Genomic DNA, 18,865 nt, shown 5'->3' on the forward strand with positions numbered 1-18,865 from the left:
CAGAATCCAGAGTGGTCCAGATGTATTGTGACTCCCAATTAATGGGCCCCTAGAACATTTTTCATTTGCATATTCATTTCCGTTTGAAATGAACTTAACTTTTACCTATACATGTCATTGTTTGTCTGTCTGTGTGTGTGGGGTTTAGTCAACGTCACCTTGCAAGGATTATTCAACATCGCCTTGCTAGGCACGCTGAGGAAAGGTTTGCGGAGCCCCAATGCGGTTTCAGGAAAGGGCGGTCCTGCACAGATGCCGTATTTTCTCTCCGTCTGCTACAGCAGAGGTATAGGGAATTCCAACAAGACCTACATCTCTGCTTTATTGACCTGGTCAAGGCCTATGATACCATCAGTAGGGCTGGGCTCTGGGTTGTTCTTCGTGCTTTCGGAGTCCCTGACCCTCTGCTCACGATCATGAAGGGCCTTCATGATGGTGAGCGGGCCCGGGTAAAACTACGTGGCCGGGAGTCAGAGCCTTTCCCTGTACACCTTGGGGTGCGACAGGGATGTCCTCTGGCTCCAACATTATTTAACATCTATTTTGACCACGTAGTTCGTGAAGCCTTCCATAGCTGTACCGGGGGAATTTCCATTTGGTACAGATATAATGGGAGGCTGATTGATGCCCGGGTGCGATCAAGGGATGTTATGTAGGCCGATGATTTGGTAATAGCTGCTCATTCAGAGGAGGAGTTGGAGACGCTGCTGCTGAGACTGGAGCGTGTGTGTCGATGTCTGTGTGTGTGCAAGTCGATGTGTGTGTGTGTTTCTTTTTGCGCGGGCAACGCCGGGTACTTCCCGTTAGTAAACATATAAAGTTTTAGAGAATTAAATGAGGGTCACACGACATCTGGTCCACCCTGAACAATTTGACCAATATTTTGCACTCCTATCGTGTTTGTGCATTGTTTGTTGTTGTAAAGTTCTGACCGGGCCCTACCGGACATCTGTGAAAAAGAGCTTTGCAGCTCATCGGATTCCTCCACTATGAACACAGATTTTGATTCTGATTCAATTGACGCAAGCGTTGGGCATAGCACCCCTGTCACGTGACCGCGTGGCTGCCCCACAAGACACCGCCCATGGCGTGACACGTGACCTCCGCGGGGGGGAAGGGGTGGAGGGGGTGAAGGGGGGATCGTCACTTCCGGGAGGCGGCGGTGGTCACGTGGCGCTCGCGGTGAGTGGCGAGGCGGCTGTGGTGGTGGCGGCCTTGGTGGTCGTGGCGGCGCTGAGTCGTCTCACGCCCGGCTCACGCCGTGGTGACGAACTGAGACCCACACCCCTCTTACGGTGGCGGTTCCGTGCGTCCATGACTGTCCCGGCACCCCCCCCTCACCTCCGCGCTGGGCCAACTCTGCCTAACCTGAGCAGCGCGGGGGAGACAAAGGCGGTCGGGGGTAGCCCCCTCCAACACCCCCGTGGGAGCACAGGGGGTGGGGGTGCTCCAGGTTAATGGTGGGGTGGCTACAGCGGTCGTGAGCCTGCGGTGTAACATCACGTCTCTGTGACGGGCCCATTCTGAACGAGGTGTTGGGCAGTCGATTTATGGGGGTGGGGGGGCGCGGCGCCTCGGGGTCGGTCGAGCGCTGGGACGGAGTCGGTGGTTGCCTGGGGGTGCTCGGCCCAACGCGTTCCTCAGTTGAATCGCATTATTTGTAGTGGATGAATCTGATGAGCTATAAAGTTCCCGTTCACAGGTGGCCAGGAGGGGCGGTCAGAACGTAACAACAAACAATACAACAACAAATACAATAATACAACAACAATACAACAACAAACAATACAACACAATAGGACATTGTACGGGGTGGTCCAGTTGTCTTGGGACCCTCATTTAATTCTAAAAAACGAATATATATATTTTTAAAGAGTAAGGTGTATTTAAAACAAATGTATATGCAAATGAGACAAATGCTCGTGGGGTCGATTATTGTTGCCGCGATACCGTGATCACGACACCCACCAGTCACATGACCCCACGTGACCCTCTCCCTTTGTTGACCTCGCGAGCACCGCGCTGGGGGTCAACTTCGCGTGCGAGTGGAGGTCGACGCGCACCTCGAGCAGCCTCGTGCGCCCCCTATCGCAGCCTCACAACCAAAGACAAAGATCCCCCGTGTAGCTTTAACAGACTGTCGGGGCCAAGTGCTGTTAGCGAGCGCCTATGAAGGTCGGCACGGCGCACGAGGGAGGGGGGTGGCCAGCCCCTAGTGGCGATGTTTACACACCGCACCAGGGACGCATTTGAGGCGGAGTCGACCTCGAGGAGGCCCAGGACCGGTTCTAATAAAAGGCACCTTTGTTGGCCGGATGGTCGGGTTCGTATGACGGCGCGCTACCCGCTACACCACCTCACAGCAGCCACACGCCGGTCTGCAGCTGTGCTGTAGAATGTTAACGATTGTTGTCAAACCTTGAACCCCGACAGAGCCATGCAGGGGATGCTGCGCGCCCTGGAAGTTGCGTGCAGGCGAACTTCCAGTCCCCCCTCGCCGTCTCATTCATTTCCCTCGCAGCTGAAGTGACCCAAGCAGAGTTGATGCCTCGAGTGCAGCATCTAATTAGTGCAGCTGCACATCACCGACTTGTCTATTTAATGCAGCTGCCTCTAACTGACTTGTCTAATTAGTGCAGCTGCACAATACTGACTTGTCTAATTAGTGCAGCTGCACATCACTGACTTGTCTAATTAGTGCAGCTGCCTCTAACTGACTTGTCTAATTAGTGCAGCTGCCTCTAACTGACTTGTCTAATTAGTGCAGCTGCACATCACTGAATTGTCTAATTAGTGCAGCTGCACCTCACTGACTTGTCTTATTAGTGCAACTGCCACTCACTGACTTGTCTAATTAATGCAGCTGCACTCACTGACTTGTCAAATTAGTGCAGCTGCATTCACTGACTTGTCTAATTAGTGCAGCTGCCTCTAACTGACTTGTCTAATTAGTGCAGCTGCACTCACTGACTTGTCTAATTAGTGCAGCTGCACTCACTGACTTGTCTAATTAGTGCAGCTGCACTCACTGACTTGTCTAATTAGTGCAGCTGCTGCTAACTGACTTGTCTAATTAGTGCAGCTGCACTCACTGACTTGTCTAATTAGTGCAGCTGCACCTCACTGACTTGTCTAATTAGTGCAGCTGCACCTTACTCATAGGGCTGTGCCTGTGCGCGCCTTACGTGGTCAGCTGTAGGTTTTGCAGCGCCTAGAATGACTTAGTAGGCCAATCCTTGAGTGGCAATCCTTGCCACAGCAATTGCAAATGAATGCAGTGGCAGCTCCAGAGGTATTTATTGCTTTTTCTTTACGTCGCTCCCTCTTGGTCTGCCAAGCAGTGTGTATTTTCTCCTCGCCTCTCCTAAAGCCTGTTTTCACAGCCTACTGCCAGCTGAGTCGGTCACCGACAGTTTTCTCCCAGTCGTCTGGGTTGATGTCGCAGCTCTTCATGTCCCGTTTACAGACATCTTTGAAGCGCAGGACTGGGCGACCAGTGGCCCGTGTGCCTGATGTCAGCTCGCCGTACAAGACATCCTTGGGTATCCTGCCATCCTGCATGCGGCGCACGTGTCCAAGCCATCTCAGGCTGGCCCCTGTGCTGGATTTAAGGGGGGCAGTTCTCCTGATGTTTGGACCAAAGGCTGTCTTGATGCCTTCATACATGGCACGGATATTGCCAGTGGCAGAGGCGAGTTGGATCCTACTGCTGAGGTTCAGCCAGTAGTTGTTGGCGCAGCGTCTGGCGGTCGTTTGAGCTGCACTGGTGGGTAGCTTTCAGAGCCCTTAAAGATCCTGTACTTGGGACTTGCTTGTATTTCAGGAGCGCCATGCGCTTGGCTTGGAGGATGGGTTCCAATATAGCCAGATGTTCCTTAAACCAGTCTGTGTTCTGCCTTGTCTGCTTGCCGAAGTTATTGGTGGCTGCATTGAAGATGGCGTTTCGGATGTACGCCCACTTTGTCTCCACGCTTCCATCTGGTGTGTCGTGTAGGGACTGCTCAAGGCTGTGTTGGAATGATTGAGTGAGCTCTGGGAGGGAGGTCTTGGCAGAGGTGATGTGTAGGTAGCGCTTTTGTTTGAGGCGGTGTATCTTTTTAGGGCGTAGTCTGACCTTGCTGGATACCAGCGAGTGATTGGTGTCTCACAGACTGCACTGTGGTAGCTGCGTGTGATGAGTACTGAGTTGAGGGCTCGTTGGGTGATGACGAGGTCCAGTTGGTGCCAATTAAGAGACCTTGGATGTCTCCATGATACTTTATGGCATGGTTTTGTGAGAAAGAATGAGTTTGTGATACAGAGATTGTGGTATGAACAAAGCTCCAGTAGTCTTTGGCCACTGGCATTCATCTTTCTGATGCCGTGATAGCCAAGGCATGCGGGCCACACGTCGTGGTCAGCCCCCAACCCTTGCATTGAAGTCTCCCAACAGAAGAAACATGTGCTCAGAGCTGGGGATTTTGCTACTAATATTGTGACGCTCTTCATAGAACTGGTCATGAATCTCCGGAGGTGAGTAGAGTGTTAGGTGGCCGAGGAGTGTCCACTCCCCATTTTTGCACCTCTTGTTGGGGCAAAGCCCGGGAAGGTTATTCTGGAAATCCTGGGTTTGCCCATGCGTCAGGATCCCCCCCTCAGCCCTGCTGGTGAGGTCCAAACGAGTGCGTAGCACGACGTTTGGTGCCAGTTTGGCTGCAGGGGCTACCAGGAATGTGCCGCTGTGCGTCACAAAACCGCCTGAGGGGCCCCACTCTTGATTTCCTGTCGGGGTTTACTCCCTTAGCCATTGACTCTCCCGAGACGCTCACGAGGCAGTGAGAAAACCGCGTAACCCTGGGAGGGGCCCTTACCAGGTACTGACAGCCGGGCCAGCTGTGCCTGGGACTCGCGCAAGGCAGGGTCATCACGCCCTGAGGTAGTTTATCACAAACTACCCGCTACCACGCCTTACTGACTTGCCTAATTAGTGCAGGTGCTCCTCACTGACTTGCCAGTTAGTACAGGCAGCGAACAAGAGCGATATGTTGAGCACATGCCTAGTGGCCTGCTGGGTTTATGAAGCGGGTACCGTAAAAGTGTCTCACATCCTACGGAGCAAATTCTCTGACCGCTCGAGGAAAGTTGATGGCTCCTGAGTGTGCACAAGGAGAACTGAGGTGGCCAGGTTGCCCCTCGACATGGACGGAGGCGATCGCGCCCAGAACCTTTCCCAGCAACAACATTTGCCAGGGACTTATCTATCTTATCCAGACAATCTGGGTCTTCTGTCAGACTTTGCATCAGAGTAATCTTGGGTTTCTATAGAGGCTAAGAATTCATCTTGAGTTCGGTGTTAGAGCACTGTGTGACATACTGTAGACGTTCTTTGTAAGAAATCGTAGGTTAACGATGAATGATGTTTCCAATAAATGTGTCGTTGTGGTCTCTCATACAATAAATGCACAATCTCATTTTAAAGGTCTTAGTCGAGTAGACCAGGGCTTTCCCAGTCTAGCAACAGGCTTCAATGTTCACTGCAGGATAATTGGATATTGGTAAATGCACTGTCACTCAGGATTTGATCCAATCTGAGTGTTTATAAATTTTGATATCTAAGCTGCTTCAGCTGCATTATGACATACTTGCCTTACATTGGTCTTTGCATGCGGTGTCCCGGTGAACTGATGTTTCCACGCTGCAGGTCAGTGAGGTGGTCCGGCGTTGCTTGCCATGGCTATGCTTGAAGTCTCCATCAATCCCAGAGAAGACTTCTCCGGGTGGCTGTCCGCCCACGGCGGGAGCGCACGCGCCGTCGAGGCCGTGGACACGGAGCTCGGCGTCGCCGACTATGAATCCTTCCTGGCCTGCGCCGAGCAGCCGCAGATTCGTGCTGAGTTCCTCTCTGCCGCCAAGCAGAGGCTGCCTTTCGCTTTCTACGCCGCAGTGCGCAGAGCCACAGAAGCGCTGCTTACCAAGCGACAGGAGAGAAGCGGCAGGTTTTCTCTGCTGCCCGGGTCTCACTCCGGCCCCCCGCTGCAGCCTTTTCTCAGTGGCTTGTTGGAAGCCATCGTTCTGATGCTCAGCACCCTGAGCCAGGAGCTGCAGCAGTCGGCGGAGAGGTTCAGCTGCCTGGAGCCTGCGCTCTACATGGACACGCTGGAGGACCCGGATGCTGGAGTCTGCTCAAACGCAGGTGATGAGGGACTGTGGAATTTACTGTTTAGTTGAATACATCATGTTGCAGAGTTGAATGTGTACAGTATTTGTTGACGTTTGCAGATATTCACAATCGTGCCATACCATAAGTTAATGTTGTGATGTCATTGGAAGCGTTTGTTCAAAACGGGTTGATGGTCTGCAAAAAATGATTTGTTGATGATCGGTGTTTGGAATACCACCTTTATGGTGTACACAATCACACGTTTCGACTTCAATCTGATGCACTCTAATCATGCATGAAATATGCTGGGTCTCTTTCGTGGTGTCTCATTGAAACAAGCTGAGGAATATGAGACTTTGGCCGATCCGTGCATGACGGAAGATTCTCAAGATGCGCACGAGGAGAACATGGAGGTGCTGCTGGAGCCAGGTAAATATCGAAGTGACATGGGTGTGTTTCTTTGTTTTTTTGTAATCATAACATCTGTAGAATGTTTGAAGCTGTAGTTCTTGGGTGGAATTCGTGATTACTTGCACAGCCACTCTCTTCTGATACATGGCATGAGTCATGATCAGCACTCGGTAACCATGGAGAGTAAATGTCCGATTACGGTCAGTTCTGGTGCCATAACATTATTTGTTTGATTGTTAAAATTAGGTCGAACACGAATACTAAAAAATAGATTAGTATTTTGCGAAATTCAAAAGTGAAGAGAAAATATAATGGTAAGCGTTGATGCTGAATTGTGTCAAAAATATGAATTTAACGGCCTTAGGGGTGCAAGAATGCATCGATTCGTCTGCGTATTGAACGTTAAGGCCCACGATACACACCAAGTCACACGTAATCACAAACGTGTTTTTAATTTGTACAAACTACATTCGGATTATATGTGCATGTTACTTTAATGCTAATCGAGTGAAAGAACTACAAATGAGACACAAACAGATAATACAATGGATGGTAAAAGTAGCTGATCAAATGGTGACAAGATGTTAACTACCTCACCTGGCATACAAGAGTACATGGGTTCAATCCCGACCCTGACACCTACTATATGTTTGGAGTTTGCATGTTCTCCCCATGGTCGGATGGCTTTTTCTCCACATTTAGAATCAACATGCATTTAGAGTATTCGGCTGCTATAAATTTCCACATGATAAGCCATTTTGTTGAGCTATCATTTGTGGCCAGTTTGCTTCTGAAAAAATTAACCCGTAAAAACAAAGTTTTTCACTATAAATCCTTTATATGCGTGGCGGCTAGAGTCCTCTCGTCCTCTGGCTTGAGATGGCTGCCACCTATGGGTCAGATGATTGCCTGCCACCATTAAGCAATTGGTAATGAAATATAATTTCTTTTTTCCTAAAAAGTGTAAAATTTTGGAAAAAAATGTTCACGAAAATAAATTGTCACGCACAACGAGTCTGTGTGCAAAATGTCAGCTCGATTGGATCATGGGAAGTGGGTTAAAAAACGACCGAAAGATTTGCACGGTCGTAAGCGCGCAAGCAAGTGAACTTAATATAAAGGATTTAAAAAGAGAAACATAGCAGCTTAGTGGTAAATAAAAAATAATAGTTTATATAGTTTAGACTTGCTTGAGTGGAGAATCGTGACTCGTTTAACTCCGAGTTTTAATCGTGCAAAACTCTTGTGAATGATTCAAATGTTGCTGCGCATACCAATGAATAATTTCTCGTTTCAGGCCCCACGAGGATTTTTGTGAAAAGAGACGACAGCTTGCCCAGGGGAATTGCCTCGCCTCGAGAGAAGGCCCCAGGTCCCGCAAGGCTGTCGCCGGCGCTGGAGGTCACTCTTGGAGACATTAAAACACCCGAAACGTTGGTGGAGGTCAAAGTCGAAAAAGATGACATCTCAAGAGACGATTCGTTTGGAGGGTCCCCAATAGGTATGGTGTCGCATGCTTTAATTGTTTTGTGTAAATATTTATCGACGTTTCATTGCCTGCATGTCGGAGTCTACCTCACGACCGGGTGATTAACCGGTCATTTGCCTCAGCAGTAGAGCGAGCGGCTATGAGGTCAAATCCTGGTTGGGGGTTCACTCGGCTCCATTCCTTCACTGTAGCAAGATGTTAACTACCTAACCTGGTATACAGGAGGTCCTGGATTCAACCCTGACGTCGAGGGACGGAAGCTCACCTTGTATTGTCGCGTCAACCATTCGCTTGTCTTCCATTCAAGCGATAATAAGAACTTCCCGAACACCGTAACATGGGGTTGCTGAAGCGTATATGTTACTTGTGCAAAAATCTAATATATTGGACGTGGCGTGTATTAAACCACCCGAGTCATGTGCTAGCTGTTGTTTTGAGCAGCAATATATGAACACGCATTGTTAGTCTTGTGTTGAACATTTGTCGGTGACAGCCTTGTCACATCCGCCTATCTATATGCATACAAATGGACTTTGCAATGTTGCAGCATTCATGTGAATGGAGTCGTTTGCCTTATTATTTTACTTCTAAAAACTTTTCCCAAGCCTGCTTCTTCTATGCTGTTGTGCAGTGTGGGCACAAGTTTTATGATTATTCCACTTGTATACCCAAGTGGAATAATTATCAATGCTCTTTTTCAGGACAGCTTCTTAAGTTTTACAGCAGGGGGCGACAATTGCCGTGTGATTTCCTCATTCAGTAATTTGCTGGTAGTTATTAATTTGGGGACATTTTCATAATGCCACCGGTGCAACGCGCTACTCCTCTTCAATTGACATCTCGGGATCTTTAACGTCCACTACAAAGCAGATGGCGCCAAGCATTTGATGGTTTCTACACATGGCAGAATGAACAAGAGCGGCCTGCCGGGTTGGAACTGCGAACCTCTGCCGTGTCACCACCCTACTAGATCCGGCTAGGGCCGTGTTGCTGGCGTATCCACAATCCCTTACGTTTCCCACTCCTTCCTTGTTCTTGGCTGTGCCCTGCATTATCTCGCCTACAGGGAAAATGTTCGTAGTTGATGCAAACGTTTGTAGGTGACGTGGGGGTAGACGTGGCACGCCGATCGTTTTGGACAATGCGTGGGCAATGCATCCGATCCCCTGGGTTCATCTCCTGCACTTGTACTCTCTCAATGTCGTTCCCTTCTACGCTGGCCAACTCGCCCCGCGTCCCCATTGCCTTGACGCTGGCCACGGTGCTCCTCGGAGGCATGCAGCAGGTGCCTGCCTCCGTGAATGAGCCAAGTCTCTTTTTGGTTCCGCTGCGAGAAATGCACTTATGTTTGTTGAACTTCTTTTGTACCATTACATAGCCAACCGTGCTAATCGGAGGTGCGGGAAAATTGTCCCTTCCACGCTGTGAAAGTATGGACCGAAGTAAAATAACGTGCTAGTTATCGCCAAGAGGGAAGTGGAATTTGGAGCACCAGGTCTGACTCGCCGATGCCGATGAGCACCACCGTGTGCTGGGTTGAGCGGCTGATGCGATGCCCATTGCTTTACCCCTTGCTGCACGGTCGCCCGAGTGGCTATTGGGTTCGTTACCCAGAGTAGTTTGTTGTGTGGAAGTGCTGCGAGGCTTCTTCTCATCGGCCCGTGATGGCAAGGAAATGCTACCGCTATCTATCGCAGATGAAATGTTTGATGCCGTGGCCCAATGTGGAGATCTAAACGATGGCGACGAACACGACAACCCAGAGCGTTGTGCGTGGAACCTCGACGCAGAAGCAGGCGTCATCATACACGTTGGTGAGTCGGTGATTTCCTGTGTTTGTTGTAAAGATTTTGTGTGGAATTTTCACAATGAAAACTTTTTTATAAATGTGAGCAAGGTTTTAAGAGGCATAAATAAATGAATTTATAATCTTCAAAAACTAAATAACAAAAGTAATGTTCTGCTGTAGGCTTAGGTGGGATCCATGAAAGCTATATCGGAACCAGATCTTATTGGGTATACAGATCTTCTTGGTTCTTTCGGTAAAGTCACGTAGAAGGGAAGCTTAAATAGACACTCCAAGCCTAAGACGTGTCATTTAGACTCTGTCTTATCGACAGACATGTTCTTCACCTGAGGACGGCTGCTTGCGTTGTGGCCGAAACGTCGTGAGAATTATTTTATTATGTTTTATTATTTTATTACTTCCCTTCTACGTGACTTTACCGAAAGAACCAAGAAGATGAATCCCTGCAGTCACGAAAGCTTTAAATCGAAATGGGTATACAGAGTTCTAAAACTATAAACTTTTAAAACTAAACTTTTTTAATATTACCAGGTAAGGCCCACTGAGCTATATAGTTATTTTTCAGAAGCGACCAGGCCACCAATGATAGTTCAACGATGTGGTTTACAGTTCAGTCTGCCTCAGCAGCAGACCATGCTTTCCCACCTGATGATGGACACTTGTGTTGCGCCCGAAACGTCGTGATTTATTTTATTTTATACCTACGTGACTTGACCGAAAGAACCAAAGAGTATGGCTTACAATTATGTGAAAATGTATTGCAGCCAAATACTCTCAATGCATGTTTCTAAATGTGGGGGGAAAAATCCACGCGACCAAGAGGAGAGAGATATATGCAAACTTCAAATTTACAACAGGCGTCAGATTTGCGATTGAACCCACGACCTGTATACCAGGCGAGGAAGTTAACATCTCGCCACGACAACTCCAGAGCAGGAGCATTTTCACAGTATCGTGACTCAACGTGTACCGTGGTACAGGGAATATAAACGTACATACACGTAGGAATACGTAGACATTGTACACTCACGTGTGTGTTGCACACAGCCAGAATGACCGTCGTCAAGGTGTCTGTAGAGGTCGATACTGCTGTACAATAAAGTTACATTTCCGTCATTGATGCAAATCGCATATCAAGGCTGTAGTAATTGTAGCGCTGCACAGTTTTAGAGGACCAGAAAGGCAGCCGGCACCGGCCCTACCAACAATTTCCCAAGCTCTGTGGTCCTATATTGGGATGTTTATCCACTCCATTAATACGTGTTTATATGCTAATTTATAAATATATATACATTTTTTCTTCAGATTTTGATGGAGTGTTCATTATGATATTATTTAGATAGAAGTTTACTCATTTACGAAATCCTCTATCTTTATTATCACATGCTGTATTCTTCCATTCCGTGTGGTTTCTACAGTGCGTGTACACAAACTTGTCTTTTTTTTTTTACCAGATAACATCAAATCCAAGGAGGCTCGTTCGATGTCGATGAACGTGGAGTCCGCTGTGATGCGGTGCGGAGCGCCGGAGGAGCCTTGCGGCAACACGGGCTGCTCGGCGTCATCACTCGGGCATGACGACGCTACCTCGTGGAGTGTGCGGAAAGATTCACGGCAGGGTCTCCGCGGCCAGGGACAGTCTCGCTGCGTTGGCGCCTCGCTGCCCCGAGCGTGCGAGAGCAGCGGGCAGCACGCCCCTAGTGCCCACATCGCCAACGCCACTACCGCCACAGCGCAGCCTCTACAGCAGCACCATGCAGGTGTGCACAGCCCCCGCACGCTCGCGGCCTTGCACTGCAGTCGCAAGCAGCAAGCGCTGTGCAAGTGCCTCTCGCTTTGACGTGGCATTGGCAGCTCCCTGTATGTATTTATGTTGAACTTCTTTTGTACACCGCACATAGCCAACCGTGCTAATTGGAGGTGCGGGGGGAGGACAACAAACTAGATGTAAAAAGCAGTTCTATCGAAATTAGTTTTCAATCTAGATAATTTAAGTTCATGGCTCCATTGGCTTCCTAATATCGGAAGGAAGAGCGTTTGAAAGCTCGCGATGCAGTGACCATCTTTGTTCGATGGTTAGCCAAAAGCTGCTGCGATGATAGTTTATTCCTTGACGAAATCAGCTCGGTATTGTGGTTCATTTGTGGCACGCGCTTTGTGTGTAATGAGTTAGACCTTATAATGTATTCGTTCGGCAACCATGCATAAGACAGCGTGTTAGCCAGGTGCGTAAAGGAATAGGAAACGGGCGCTGTCCGTGTGGCCTCGCCCCTTGGATATTTGACCACAGGCACTGCCTCTCCGCAAGCACCAGAGGGAAGGAGTGCAGGGAGGAGGGTAAGGTCCTGTATTGTGTCAGGAGTGTAGGGTGTGTGGGTTTCTGCAGCGGCAGACAGATTACATTTCCAAGGGTGTAGAGGGGATCCTGGCGTACTGAAGCCTACGCCCCCCCTAACAGCCCGCAGTAATTACTGTGCATGCTTAACCTAATGGCTATTGGGACGTTTCTAGACATATATTCATGCTTGTGCGGTCGTTGCGTCGGTCAGTTTAGTCTCGGCAGTTTTTTCGATGATTTTAATTTGTGTTGTGGAGTTAGAGGTCTATTTTTACTGTTATCACTTTTATTATGATTTATTTTTTTCCCCCAGCCAATGTGTTATGTATGTGTAATGAGTCCACCAGCCAAAGTTGGGGGAGCCACACTGTTCTTTATTTTCCACGAGCTCACGCCACACACGTCCTCATCACTCCGATCCCCACCGAGAGGCGCCACCGATCGCCCCGCCTCTTCCGGTGACGTCACCCCTCTCTTTCTGCGACGTTCTCTTTTGTTCTCGCCCCACCTTCTCTCTCGTTTCCCTCGTGACGTCATCCTCACACGGGAACCTCGGATCACGTATTTGTACTCTGTATGTATGCTGAACTTCTTTCGCACCGTACGTAGTCAACCATGATATTCGGAGGTGGGGGGGGGAAGGCCAACAAACTAAACACATAAGATCCTTTAAATCCGTTTCACCTTTCATTTTTTGGTTAAGGGTCTTGAGATGCAGTTGCACCTCCGATTTGCATGGTTGGCTATGTACAGTGCGAAACAAGTTAAACATACATACAAACATACTTACGTACTCTACAAAAATTTTTATGTTATTGTATGAAGCACTAAGACACAGATTTTCTCTTGTGTTTTTTATAGAACCCAGAAGGGAGGATGGTAAGAGGAAAGCGTGCACCATCGCTGGAATATACCAACAGAATGTAGCACTGTTAAACTGTTTCAGAAATGGCAGGATCGCTACGAATGACAGTGCAGCGCCTCTCGCCGACATGGAAGCCAGCGTGATCAGACCGCACTTCCAAACAGATGCAGAAATCATTGACGCCAGAAGTCTAAACATGAACTCTGCAAGTGGAAGTGCCATACAAAATTGCGTTAAGCGCTTAAAAGTAACCGCCCCCCATATTCAAAACACATGCAGAGAAGCGGGGGAGAAGCCCTACCAGTGCAAGGTGTGTGGCCAGAAGTTCAGGGACCTGCAGTACTTTCGGAAGCACGAGCGGATCCACGCAGGAGAGGTTCTGTTTGCGTGCGAGCAGTGTGGGAAGGTGTTCCTACAGTCGTTCGACTTGATCCGGCACAAGCGCATTCACACCGGCGAGAAGCCCTTTGCATGTGCGGAGTGCGGCATGGCTTTCCGGCTCAAGCACCACCTTGTGGGCCATCAGCAAAGACACACACGTGACAAAGATAGAATCTTAGCCCATGCCAATTTGGAAAGCCTACCTCCAAGCAATGTCATCCACACAGCTGACATTTAAACCACCAGGTAGAGAATCGAATCTGTCTGCCATTGTACCTGTCCGCCATTCATTAAGTAAACATGTTTCTGTGGCCATCAGGGAGACGCACAGTGTTGCTTTTAATTGAAACGTAACACTTGTACGGTATACACACTGGCCTGCTAGATCAGTGGTAATAGTGAGTAGGCAGCCCTTTAAACAGCTGGGGGGGGTCAGATCCCTAACGGCTGCTGATGTCGCTGCGGCAGTTGAGGGCCTTCATAGCGGCAAAGCTGCTGGTGTGGACGAGATTTGCCCAGAGTTATTGGAAGCGCTGGGCAGTGTAGGAGTGTCGTGGTTAACACGCCTCTTCAATGTTGTATGGAAGGCAGGTACTGTACTTCTGGATTGACAAACTGGTGTCGTGGTTACCATTTTTTTTTAAAAGAGGACCAGAGGGTGTTCTCCAACTACAGAGGAATCGCACTCCTCACCGTCCCGGGTCAAGTTTATGCCAGAGTGCTAGAGAGGAGGCGCCTGGTAAGGACGCCTCCTGATAGACTGCCCCTGGAACTCTACCAGGAACGTCCCACTGGGCGAATACCCCGGGGCTACCCCAGGACACGCTGGCGGGGGACTATGTCGCTCAGCTGGCCTGGGGACGCCTGGGAATTCCCCAAGAAGAACTTGAGTCGCCAGGGAAAAGGAGGTCTAGACCGCCTTACTCAGCATGCATGCTGCTGCCGCGACCCTCACCAGGACAAAGCGGACTGAGGAACGAACGAGGTGTGCGGGCAGAAACCGTTTCACAGCAACGCGTTTCGTCCCGTGCCCAAGCGACTGCGCGTATGGTGATCAACTGTTGGGTCAGCGTGCACAGTTGATTGCGCGTCTTGTCATCCATCCATAAGCAATTTCTGACCATGGCAGTTCGAACACACAAGGCTGCTGCCACCGGAATTTTGACTGAAAAGCGTTTTGTCTATTTTGCATTTGTTTTCAATAATTTATGTTTTCTTGTCTAGTTTTTATTTATCAAGCATAAACCATTTCGGACTTTCCATAAAGTGTTTCCAGTTTCCCTAACCAGTGTTTATGTTGAAGTCTGTGTGATAACCATGTCGAATGTTGTGAAATTTACCTACGTATGTATGTATGTTGAACTTCTTTCGCATCGCACGTAGCCAACTGTGCTAATCGGAGGTGCTTATGATGGACACAAGTGCTGTATCCAGTTGTTTTTTAGAAAGTTTGGATATTGTAAAATCTCATACATAGAAAAAAACTATTCTGGGTATTGATGTGAAGCAACGTTTTAACTCTTTGGTTCTTTCGGTAAAGTCACGTAGAAAGAAAAAATCATAGATTAAATAATAGCATACGACGTTTCGATTGCAACACAAGCAATCATCAGGTGCAAATGAAAGAGAAAACAAAACCTAGTAAACTTAGAAATATAATGTAATACAACACAGATAGTCGGCTAACATAACAGTCAACACCCTATCTGGTTGATTAGGTTCTTCCAAAGATTGCTAAATTTAAGAGAGAGATTAAACACAGAACAGGAGACACAGACAGACACGTAAGCAGAGAGAGATAACACAGACAGAGAGACAAACACATAGGCACACAGTGCTGTGTGCCTGATGATGATTGCTTGTGTTGCAAACGAAACGTCGTATGCTATTATTTAATTTATTATTTTCTCTTTCTACGTGACTTTACCAAAAGAACCAAAGAGTAATTCCTGCAGTCACGAAAGCGCCAAATCAACGATTTAACTGCTAAGAAATGAAGCTGCGCTCTACTTAAACCCGCATCTTCGTGGGAGAACAGGCGAGATTGGGAGGACATCATCGTCACAGCGGTAGCTGAAGAGGATCGTAGTGCAGTACAACTCCCCAAGGCACAGGAGCCCCGAGCAGCGGCGTTGGCCTTGCCGCAAGCTGGCAGAGGAGTGGCCACTTGGCGCGGGTTCTCTGCCGGCCAGTGGCCACCACAGCATCACTCGAGTTCTAATGACATCTACCATGCCAGCTCAGACGTTACCCTCTTTAACAACAACACGACATAATGGACATCGTTGTGGAGAATGTGTAACGATATATATAAGCAGACAATGCACCTTCCCATATCTGTATCGACACACAAAAACACGTGTTATGTCTCGTCAGCACTACGACGTGGGAGTTCATCATTTTGGCAAAATTGGTTCAGTCCAAGCCAAGTCTGGACCGGTTTCAACATACTGTACAGATGTTAAATGCTACATTTCCCTTTGGCAGGGGTTTTCAAACGTTCCCAACTTGCGACCCACCTGAGTAGCCAGATAACGTTGTGGGACCCGTGCCTAGTGAGCCAGTCTGAAAAGCAGGGTGGCTGGTGACTTCTAAGTTAGAGGCACAAGTACAAACTTAGACACAAACACAGACACGGAGAGACATACGAAAACACTCATGCAGTTGGGCAAATTCTTGTCGTAGATCTTTGCTTGATGTTAAGATTAGGGCTCCTTTGTGGCGAGATGTTAACTACCTCGCCTGGTATGAAGGAGGTCGTGGGTTTGATCCCGACCCTGACGCCTGCTGTATTATTGGAGATTACATCTTCTCCACGTGGTCGCGTGGATTTTTCTCCGGATCTTTTGGTTTTACCCTCCACATTTAGAATCAACATGGGTTTAGAATATTTGGCTGCAGAGCCGGCCCAGCCACTAAGCGACCCTTGCACTTGCAAAGGGCCCCGTGGCCAGCAGAGGGCCCCCTAGAGTCACTGCTAGCTCGTGGGTGAAAAAAATCATACATCAAAGGGGCCTCCAACCAAATTTTGCTTAGGGCCCCCAAAGGTCTAGGGCCGGTTCTGTTTGGCTGCTATAAATTTCTGCACGATAAGCCACTTCATTGGGCTATAATTTGTGGCTAGGTCGCTTCTGAAAAAGAGCTACATAGCTCCGTTGACCTTGGTAAAATAAAGAAAGTTTAGTATGAGAAAGGGATTGTGAATTCTCGCTTAAGCTCCAACGCATTCCCACCCACCCAATGGGCCCACGGCGATTTGTTGCATCGGTGTGCCCCGAAGATCGAGCAAGCTGGTAAGTGTGTGCGTGTCGTAGAATGATACAGGTCAAGAGTCAATGTGGTACACGCAAACACACAGATCCCCCCGTATAGCCTGAACACTGCTGAGGAAGTGCTGTTAGCGAGCAGCACCTATGAAGGCTGACACGGCACACGAGGGGGGTGGGTGGCCAACACCACGCCTGGCTGCCTTTGTCTCCCTAGTGGCGATGTTTACACACCGTACCAGGTACTCGTGTGCTGTTCACAAGCTCCCCCCCCCCCAACTCACTTTGGAAACCCGTATAAGCAGTTGCATTTTGCTTTTATTTGTATTTTATTTTTAATTTAATTTTATCATTTTTATTTTCTATCTACGTAACTTTACCGAAAGAACTAAGAATATGAAATCGCTTGCAGTTTACTTGCAGCTAGTTAGAATACCTCATAAGATGGACAATTGGTTAATATATTGATGTTCATTATTCGTACATTTAGTTCTGAGAACCGTGTTGGGGTCGGGCAAGGGGGGGGGGGGTTACTCGGTTGCAACAAAATCCAACAAGGGGGGTATCAGCAGTAGCCAAACAAGGTTGAGAACCACCATTGCTCTATGGGACACTATTGATGTGTCCCTGATTTGAAAAAATAGCCAAATTCCCATTTGTATAGAGCGATTCCAGATGAGCATCATCGTGACTGAGTGGTTCGCCATCTAGGTAGCCAATGCATAATACAGGAATCCCATTAGAAGTTGCCACATCATTCATTGTTCAGTTTAACACGTAGGGCTTTCGCGACCGATATCATCAATATAGGTTTTTGGGTTATATCGTGTAAATATTGTGGGTTTACTCTCCAATACACCGGTGTGCTGTACTAGTGTAGGGGATGTCCCAGCCATCCTCACGCACTCAAACCACGCAGACACGCAATCTCCGCACTCAACATAGCACACACCATTCACACGCACAGAAATACACTAGACGGGGGTCGGGATTAAAGGCCACTAACGTCACATGCACACGGCGCGCGAGACGGAGATGTGTATTAGGATGGAGGGTTTAAAAGGGGCTGTGAAACGCGTGTTCGGGGTTTTTGAGGAACGAGTGTGGCTGTGGTTAGAAAATTAAAGAAGTGCTTAACCAGTCTCCGACTCTTCATCTGGTGGCAGCAGTGGGATGTCTCGCCTCAGCCGACGCAAGATCTCAAGGGGGGAGACTCAGCCAGAAGGAGCTCTTGGTGCCCGTGATGAGAATTGCTCGGCAACAGAACCGACTAGTCGGGATTTGTCCCTTGGCTCATCGTCGGGATCCGAGGCAGCTGCTCGCCCCGTGTGGGCACCTTCCTCTACCAACCCGACAGTGCAGACCCAGTGCCGCCACCACCGCAGATCATCCTCTAGGGATTGGAGGATGGATCAGCTGCTGGAGGCAGTAACCGTACTGTTTCGCCGGCTGAGTCCTGAGGTCGAACGAGCGGGGGGAACTTCAGCTGCATCGCCTCCCCAGTGAGGAGACGGGAGCCACGGTCAGCCTTCCAGACCTGGCACTCCGCAGCAGCTATCAGGGGATGGAGCAGCACCAGCGACGCCGCTGACCATGCGGCCCGCGCGGGACCCAGGAGAAAGCCCTTGCCTGTCCTCCCGATATCTGCCAACAGCAGCAGCAACCGGGGGACATGAACGACTGGAGCGCAGCGGAGAGCAGCTGACCGTGCAAGTGGTAATGGTACAGGGCGGGAGCGAAATTCAGCCCGAAACTCGGCACGAAACTCAGCCGAGTCAGCCCGCGGAGGGAGGACCAGGATGGAGCCGCCAGCTGGGCACGATAAAGTTTACACAACAAAGGCTCATTCCTAACAGCGTGCTTCAGCCGCACCGAACCTCACAAAAATAATATTTAGGGCCTACCTTGGCTCTTCCCACCCTCAACCAGTATATATACAAGGACTTTTCTTGGAATTTCTCTCACTTGATACAGCTATCGTGCTGTGACGGTTCCACCTGAAGATGGAAGCTTGTGTTGCCTCCGAAACGTCGTGATTTTTATTTTATTTTTATTTTACTTTTATAAATTGTAATTTTTTACCTACGTGACTTTACCGAAAAAACCTAAGAATATGAATCCTTACAGTCACAAAAGCTTCAAATCTAGAACACGATAAAGAGGTTCGCG

The 18,865-nt window shown here is 48.7% G+C and overlaps 1 protein-coding gene across 2 annotated transcripts; it reads left to right on the plus strand.

The window, feature by feature from the left end:
* Window positions 1-1,141: 1,141 nt before the first annotated feature.
* Window positions 1,142-17,776, plus strand: LOC133350783 (B-cell lymphoma 6 protein homolog). 2 transcript variants are annotated; one of them, XM_061565508.1, is made up of 7 exons: window positions 1,142-1,182; window positions 5,681-6,172; window positions 6,479-6,568; window positions 7,848-8,051; window positions 9,737-9,853; window positions 11,301-11,606; window positions 13,046-17,776. In XM_061565508.1, exons 2-7 carry the CDS (start codon window positions 5,710-5,712, stop codon window positions 13,666-13,668), a joined length of 1,803 nt encoding a protein of 600 aa, XP_061421492.1. In that variant the 5' UTR covers window positions 1,142-1,182; window positions 5,681-5,709; the 3' UTR covers window positions 13,669-17,776. The 2 variants fall into 2 exon arrangements, with proteins under 2 accessions (XP_061421492.1, XP_061421490.1); XM_061565506.1 differs by lacking the exon at window positions 1,142-1,182 and adding an exon at window positions 1,638-2,175.
* The last annotated feature ends 1,089 nt before the right edge of the window (window positions 17,777-18,865 follow it).

This window comes from Lethenteron reissneri, chromosome 35 (genome assembly GCF_015708825.2).
Source record: "Lethenteron reissneri isolate LAM-NWPU_2019-01 chromosome 35, ASM1570882v1, whole genome shotgun sequence".
In the NCBI taxonomy this organism is placed as follows: domain Eukaryota; kingdom Metazoa; phylum Chordata; class Hyperoartia; order Petromyzontiformes; family Petromyzontidae; genus Lethenteron; species Lethenteron reissneri.

Excerpts from the sequence above, each read along its gene's own strand:
- LOC133350783 (XM_061565508.1), top strand. The coding sequence starts at position 5,710 with ATGGCTATGCTTGAAGTCTCCATCAATCCCAGAGAAGACTTCTCCGGG. Across the intron at positions 6,173-6,478 it reads TGGAGTCTGCTCAAACGCAG|CTGAGGAATATGAGACTTTG; the intron begins GTGATGAGGGAC and ends CATTGAAACAAG. Across the intron at positions 9,854-11,300 it reads AGGCGTCATCATACACGTTG|ATAACATCAAATCCAAGGAG; the intron begins GTGAGTCGGTGA and ends TTTTTTTACCAG.